The 8,039-nt window shown below is 30.8% G+C and overlaps 1 protein-coding gene across 1 annotated transcript; it reads left to right on the top strand.

Annotated features, from left to right (window-relative positions):
• Positions 1-1,109: 1,109 nt before the first annotated feature.
• Positions 1,110-5,994, top strand: LOC117922879. Its single transcript, XM_034841080.1, has 14 exons — positions 1,110-1,321; positions 1,578-1,737; positions 1,843-2,100; positions 2,375-2,549; positions 2,881-2,942; positions 3,035-3,198; positions 3,344-3,441; positions 3,893-3,951; positions 4,042-4,176; positions 4,257-4,513; positions 4,611-4,770; positions 5,100-5,175; positions 5,277-5,327; positions 5,670-5,994. Exons 1-14 carry the CDS (start codon positions 1,263-1,265, stop codon positions 5,897-5,899), a joined length of 1,944 nt encoding a protein of 647 aa, XP_034696971.1. The 5' UTR covers positions 1,110-1,262; the 3' UTR covers positions 5,900-5,994.
• The last annotated feature ends 2,045 nt before the right edge of the window (positions 5,995-8,039 follow it).

The raw sequence follows: 8,039 nt of genomic DNA on the forward strand, positions 1-8,039 counted from the left end.
GCGCTTACAGACGAAATTTGAAACCTATGATGGCATAGTATATTTACACTAAACCTTCGGGTTTCAATGAAATTATTAAATTTTGAGAGAAATATTCTACAACTTTTTAATAATTTATTCTTAATCAAGTATCTATCTTTCTATCTTTTTCTTTTTCTTATTTTAATAATTTTTAATTAATTCAATCCTTTAAAAAGTAATAGAGATTAGTATAAAATTATATTTTATATTTTCTATTAATATATTTTTTATCCTTAACTACATCTACTAATAAAATAATTTTTTTATTAGGGTCATTGGAAACATTCCTTAGACAATCTAATCTGAAAATTATTAAAATCGGAAATAAAAATAAATTAAAGATAAAGCTTGATTTTAGAATAGTTTAAGGTAAGTATAAATTAATATTTTTTTAAACTATTTCCATTTAATAAATATTTTGATGATTTTTTTCTTGATATATATGACTAAATTTTTTTTAGGAATTAAACCATATATCAAGAAAAAAAAAATATTAGGATGGAAAAAGGTAGATAAAAAGGAAAACGTAAATATTTTTTAAAAAAATCTACCCAAAGAAGGTGACTAAATGATAAAAGAAAGGGATATTATCTATATTAAAAATGAGTATAAATTATAGTATGGTATATATTAAGATTAATTTCATTTACTTTTCTTCGGGTTTTGAGTGAGAGGGGAAATAACTGAGAGGAAAAGATAAGGATTAGTTGAAAATTAAATTAATACTTTAATTAAAAGGTAATAATATAATATTTATATTTAAAAAAATTAATTTTAATCTAATAATCCAATAAATTATAAAGGGTAAATGAAGCTTAAAAGTTAAAAGGTAGCATGGGAGATGAAAATATCATTTCAAAGAAAATTTTTTTTTTAAAAAAAAAAAAAAAAATAATAATAATAATAATAAAGGCAAAAGTGGTATTATTACCATACTGGGTATGAATAGAATGAGTTATGTTACCCTGATGACCAATAATTTGGGGGCACGTGGCGGGGTTGCAGTTCTCTCATTGAGCAAGGTTGTACCGGATTAGGCACCAGCTGATATCGTCCAATCATCGCAACGACAAAGAGTGTGGCAGGACGTGACAGATGGGCAGCGAAATCTAACCCAGGAGACGCGATTTTGCGCGTCATCGTCTTCGTCTTCATCTTCCCCTTTGTAGTGAGCAAGAAGCAGAGAACAGACACTTTAGCACTCTTGTTTCAGCTCAGCCGCGACCCCCCAACCGCTAACAATGAACTTCGCGGTTTTGAGCTCCCTCTTTATCTTCTTCTCCCTTATCTGCTTTCAAAGGTACTTCTCTTCTCAATTATTCAACTATCTGTTATGATAATAATTTGTAGTCGTCGGAATCAAATTCCGGGGTTGGAAATTAGCATGATTTTTAGTGGCCTGATGCACATTTTTCTCTGAGTTAGTTACTGATTTTTATTTATTTTTAATTATTCACCAGAATATGTCGTTTGGTATTTTAATCTACAAATTTTGTGGAATTTGATGAGGATTGCCATGCCCATTTCAAGAAATTTGTGTTTTTCATCCATTTCAGGCTATCAGCTAAAACTCTATCTAAGAATGAGGGAAAGCATGCTTGGTTCCCACCAAGAGGTTGGAACTCCTATGATTCCTTCAGCTGGATCATCTCTGAAGAAGAGTTCCTGAAAAGTGCAGAAATTGTTTCACAGCGGCTACGCCCTTTTGGATATGAGGTACAACCATCTGGTACATGTTCTTGTATCAATAGGTGAAGGGACGACTTCTCTTTGAATTTGAGGCTTAACTAACTTTCCTCTTTTCGTTGTAATTGCTTGCAGTATGTTGTGATTGATTACCTTTGGTATAGAAGAAAGGTGGAGGGTGCTTACACTGATTCTTTAGGATTTGATGTGATTGACAAATGGGGGAGGATGGCTCCTGATCCTGGCAGATGGCCTTCATCCAATGGTGGGAAAGGGTTCACTGAAGTGGCCCAGAAAGTACATAGCATGGGTTTGAAATTTGGGTTTCATGTAATGAGAGGAATAAGCACACAGGCAGTCAATGCAAACACCCCTATTTTAGATAGCATTAAGGTGTTGCTATTTCATCCCATCTTGATCATTCTCCTTATCTTTTTTTCTTGTGATGTTTATATAATGTCACACTTTGTAGATTTTCTTCAACTCTGATCCTTAGGACACCCTACATGCAGATTTTGGTAGTGTACTTGAAATTAAGCAATTCATTCAATGTCGAATCCTCAAGCACATTAATAATGTTGAAGTAGAAGTGGAAGCCATTAACTCAAAGTATATTAAGGCTCTGTGCTGCAGTTATTGCTTGAATTTATCTCCTTTTTTTTGCTAGGGAGGAGTTTATGAAGAGAATGGTAGACAGTGGACGGCAAAAGATATAGCCCTTACAGAAAGGGCTTGTGCGTGGATGCCTCATGGTTTCATGAGTGTAAATACCAATTTGGGAGCTGGAAGGGCCTTCTTGAGATCACTATATAAACAGTATGCTGAGTGGGGTGTTGACTTTGGTAATTTGACCCTTTTTAGTTGAAAGTCATCCTCTCATCCTCATTTGTCTTTTTTTACTATTACAATATATAGAGCTGTATGATCTTCAATAATGTGTTTTCGATGTCCTGAGGAAATCCAGTTTCCCATTATGTTTAACTTATTGTTTAAAATATGGCCATCGTGTTCGGCATAATATCTGAGTTGATTCTGGTTTCATTAAGATCAAGGTGATCTATTTTACGATTTATCATTTGTCCTTCTCCTATAGTTAGGTCTGTCTTTTTTAAGTAATGGTGCCATTCCATGAACCAAGTATATTCATATTGATCGCTTCTTTTTCTTTTTCAGTGAAACATGATTGTGTATTTGGTGATGACTTTGATCTAAATGAGATAACTGTTGTTTCAGAGGTACAGAGCAATGCCTCTCTTCTGTTAACATCAGTGATATCCAAGTAATATATTCGCAGTGAAGAACTGATATACATAGTGCCCTTGCACAGGTTCTGAAAGAACTTGATCGTCCAATTGTGTATTCTCTTTCTCCTGGAACCAGGGTGACACCTGCAATGGCCAAAGAAGTAAATGGACTAGTCAACATGTATAGGATTACAGGAGATGACTGGGATACCTGGGGAGATGTTGCTGCCCATTTTAACATTTCAAGGTGATAAAGCATCCATTTTTCATTTAAGAGCTTCTCATTTCAGAGGACACTTTAATCTTTATCCCATCTAACTTGGTTTTTTTTCTTTGTATCACTTGTTCTTTTTTTAATATATTTTAATGGCCTCCACTCTGTTCTGTGTCAGGGATTTATCTACTGCTAATATGATTGGAGCTAAGGGCTTGCTGGGAAAGTCATGGCCTGACATGGATATGCTACCATTGGGAACACTAACAGATCCAGGTTATATGACTTGGAATATCATTCTGTTCTTTTATTCTAGTGACATTCTTGATTCTGTTGTTTTCAGAAGGTTGTGGAGTTGGGGTAAATAAAAAATAAAAAACATAATCTCAAGTACTGTCGGATAAAACCCAATTCCCATGAACTCACTTTTGTAATGTTGACATGCTGAACCTGGTTATAGAGGGTCCTCAAAACCACGGTCAAGTGTCGAATGGGTCCAGGCACTCAAATATGCATCGGTTGGAATTCCAGGAAACAAAGTTTTTGCTTAAACCAATCTGTCGATGAAATAAAGTCATATTCATGATAGAGCACAGGAGACGATGTTTATCATTGGTGATCTAAAAATCCTGAATTTTGCTTTGTTAGCTTAAACTGCTCTGATGCCAGAGTTCTGCAGTGATGGATGAAAAGCCATAATTAATATGGATATTTTTTTATTGAATAGGTTCAAATGAAGGTCCACACAGAAAATGTAGACTAACTAAAGATGAACAAAGAACTCAGGTATGTGCGTACAAGTGATGTGAGTTAATTCTCTTTATACTTCAAAAATAATTGAGCTCTCCTTTATGACCTTGAGTTTTCTCCTCGCAGATGACTTTATGGTCTATGGCAAAGTCTCCACTAATGTTTGGTGGAGATGTGAGGGATCTCGACGATCCTACATACGAACTTCTCACAAATCCCATCCTGCTGGAAATAGACTCTTTTAGCTCAAACAACAGGGAGGCATGTGAAGCCATCTATTTACAAAAGTCCTTGGGAAGATAAACTTCATCACAGCATAACATATTTTCTTGGATTTGCAGTTTCCTTATGTCACTGGTATGAATGGTCCCAGAACTAGAAAGCAGATTCTTTCCCAGGGAATAAGAACATGCCTGACAAAGGTGGACAAATCAGACACTCGAGTTTTGGGTCTCACTAGCTGCAAGGATTCCAAGCCAAATGGTTGGTCTATCAAAACTCTTGACCAAGACCTTGCACAAATCTGCTGGAACGATAACTCAGGAAGCAGATATCTGGCACCTTATTGCTTATACAAGAGAAAACTTCCTTTGGCAATGTAATATTACTTTACATTTCCATGGTTCATTTGTTTCAAGTTGTTTCTTATTACTGCATGTGTACTGATGAAAATATTTTTGTGTATGCTGGTGTAGAGATGCAGAGATAATCTACAAGCAGAAATATCAAGGAAAACACCATTTATTAGCAACTGATGGCATGGAGTTGTGCTGGGACGCTTCTCCAAAAGGGAAACCTACTTCAAAGGAGTTCAATAGAGGTTCATTTTCACCCTGCAAATGGGATGCCAACCAGGTAACTCTTTACGCCGATTCATGATATCTATAAATAAAAGATGTTTAGCACTATCATAGTAAGCACTAAATTATGCACTCTAAAAGGGTCATCCAGAGTTTCTGCAATCATTTAGCTGCAGCACACCCCTGTATGATTTTTCATCTTTGGGAGAATTAAAAAACAATGGGAAGTTTATATGAAATTTTTGCAGGAAACCTTCGTCATTATATATAAAATTCCATCCAGCCTAATTATTTAAATATTGCTTTTTGCCTCGCTTTACATTTAGTTTTTTCCTCTCGGACATGTGTATGAAAACTGAAAGCTAACAGATCTAATCATAACAGATGTGGGAGTTGAACAACAATGGCACCCTTTTAAACAGTCATTCTGGTCTATGTGCAACTGTGAATGCGGTGCAAGGTGAAATACTGAAGTTGATTGCTTCTTTATATAATATCTCGAGCATAAACGTCTAAAAGTTAGTTTTATGTCACATCCGCTAACTGACTTTTTATGCACAGATGATGCTGTTTCTGGTGGAATTCGTTCTTGGATTGCAACTGGAAGAAGAGGTTTGCTTCCCCTGAAACTCCTGATTAAGTTTACTCAAACTGGTTTCCTCTTTCATTTGGTGTTCCTCCAGAACCATCATTGATCCTCCATTAAGATCAATCTCTAGCAATAACCAGTGAAATCGAACAACGGAAAAGAAGATAATTATTTCAATTCCCTAAAAATGATCACTGTGAAGCTGACTAAATGAACTTATTCTGCTGAAAATTCATCCAAGTAAAATCACCTCCATCTGCTTCTGACATTACTTAAAGACGGATGAATTATAAATCTTCAATCAATTTATCGTAAAACTTTCTTCTCCCAGAGTCTAATGATTATTCATCATTTTGCTTCTTCAGGAGAAATATATCTTGCCTTTTTCAATCTAAACCCAGAAAAGACCACAATATCTGCAAGCATATCAGATCTGGCTAAGGCGCTCCCGGGCAGAAATTTGAAGGTGGGTTCATGTAAGGGCAGTGAAGTATGGAGTGGAAAGGACTTGGGAATAATAGGAGGGTCAGTATCAATGACGGTAGAAATGCATGGCTGTGCACTATTTGTTTTGAAGTGCATCAGTTCCAGCTAAATCATTTTTTTTGTCCCTTCTCTTGTCTTTTATTAACCCTGATTTCAAATGGGGAGTAATATTATCTTATCAATATGCAGTCGCTTTTCAAAGAAGTCAATTTTTTTTATAAATATTTTTCTTAAAAATGTTGCAGCAAAATCTTTCGTATTTTCACAAATTGTGTGACATGAGATGGGTAAAAGCAAAAGTGCGTTTGATAGTGATTTTAAAAAGTATTTTTAGTTTTTCTAATATTCAAAAGATAAGAAATTTCAAATATCAGAGTACTAGAAACATTTTCTAAAACTACTATCAAACATACTCTTAATGTTCTAATAATCAAATAATGATAATTCAGTTAGTTTTTAAGCCACTAAACAATGGAGAAAAATTAAAACTTTGCATGATTAAGGTATTTGAAAACATACCCATACTTACTAGTTGCAATTTCATTTCCCCATTTCTACTTAATTTAATTTCTATATATATATATATTAGGTATATAAAAAGTTGATGGTCAAGAATTTTGTTTTAATAAAATAGATAGATTTAGAAAATATTCTTTTTAATAAAAGACGATTTTCTTAATAAATTCAATTTTTTTTTTTTAGAGAAATCTAGAAAATTAATTTTTAATAAAAATTCCAAAAAAGATTTTTAATAACAAGTGTCCAAAAATTTAAAAATTGTTTAGAAAATTGATTTTCAAATAAAATTATAAAATTAATTTTTAATCAAATATTAAAAAATGATTTTTAAATAAAACTTTTTTTTCCTCACTAGCAATGTGATTAAAAGTAATCTTTATAAATAAAAGTCTTAAATATATATTTTTTTAAATAAGAATAGGATGAATTGTTTTAGTAAATTATAGTTGTAGAAATCATATTTTTAATAAAATTGGATTGAAAATATTTTTCTAATTAAAATTTATAATAAAATAAAATAAAATCAATTCCTTTGTAGATAAAATCAAATTAAAATATTCTTGTGTAAATAAATTTATAAAAAATATTTTTTCTAAATAATTTGTAAAAATCATTTTTCTTAAGGAAAAATTAAATTGAAATACTACAAAATTGTAAAAAATAATTTTTTTAAAGATAAAAGTTTACAAATTTCATCTTTTCCATTAAAATAAAATTATCTCATGAAAAAGTTAAAAATCAAGAAAATAAATAAGTTTAAAAATGTCTAAACTCTTAAATGCTAACTTGATGTAACAAACAATACATTATTACTTAATTTAAATAAAGGGAAAATCAGTATTATAATAAGAATAAATATTGAAAAACAAAAAGAGATACTCACCATAAGTAATTATTTTGGAATTAAGATGATAAGAATAATAAAAGGTAAATTAACTGCTTTGGAATAGAAAAGTTTTTAAGATATAGAGGAAAAAAGATTATAAAAATGCTGAAATTAGCATATTGGTCCATAAATAAAATGATATAAACTTAGTATAAAATAGATTTATATAATTTTGATGTTTACTTAGTGGGCGTATGATAAATCAATTTAATAACTTAAATTTAAGTCATTAAATAAATTAAGTATGTTTGGTAATGGGATAACTTTAAAGTAAAAAACAACTTTGAGTAATAAGTAAAAATAATTAACTTATTCTTAAGTCTAAATATTTATTTTTATTTTATTTTTTTTGTTCAAATTACCTCTATGATTTCTTTTATTATTCTACGACCTCTTTTGTTACTTAACCTCCTTTACCCTAATTATAATTTATGAAAATAAATATGTTAATTTGATATTTTAAAATAAGTTTTAAATTAATTTTATCAAACAATCTTAATATATAAAATAAAAATTAAATAATAAGTTTTAAATGAATAACTTAAAGTATAATTTAATTTAAAATCAATTTAAGTTATTAAATAATAAGTATTAAGTTTTATCAAATAAACTTGATAGATTAATCAATATATGACATCTAAATTTTAAAAATAAAAATAAAAAAACAAAGTGAAATTATGTTGAATTTGAATTAAGTAGTATGTAATAAAGCTAAAAAATAATCATAAAAAATCGTTGATACTAAATTGTAAATGTTGAATTAGTAGAAGTGAAAAGTGTTTAATATTAACTTCACCACTTAATAATGAAAACGATTGAAATCCGAAAATGATTTATTTTTATT

Source organism: Vitis riparia, chromosome 1 (assembly GCF_004353265.1).
Source record: "Vitis riparia cultivar Riparia Gloire de Montpellier isolate 1030 chromosome 1, EGFV_Vit.rip_1.0, whole genome shotgun sequence".
Lineage (NCBI taxonomy): Eukaryota > Viridiplantae > Streptophyta > Magnoliopsida > Vitales > Vitaceae > Vitis > Vitis riparia.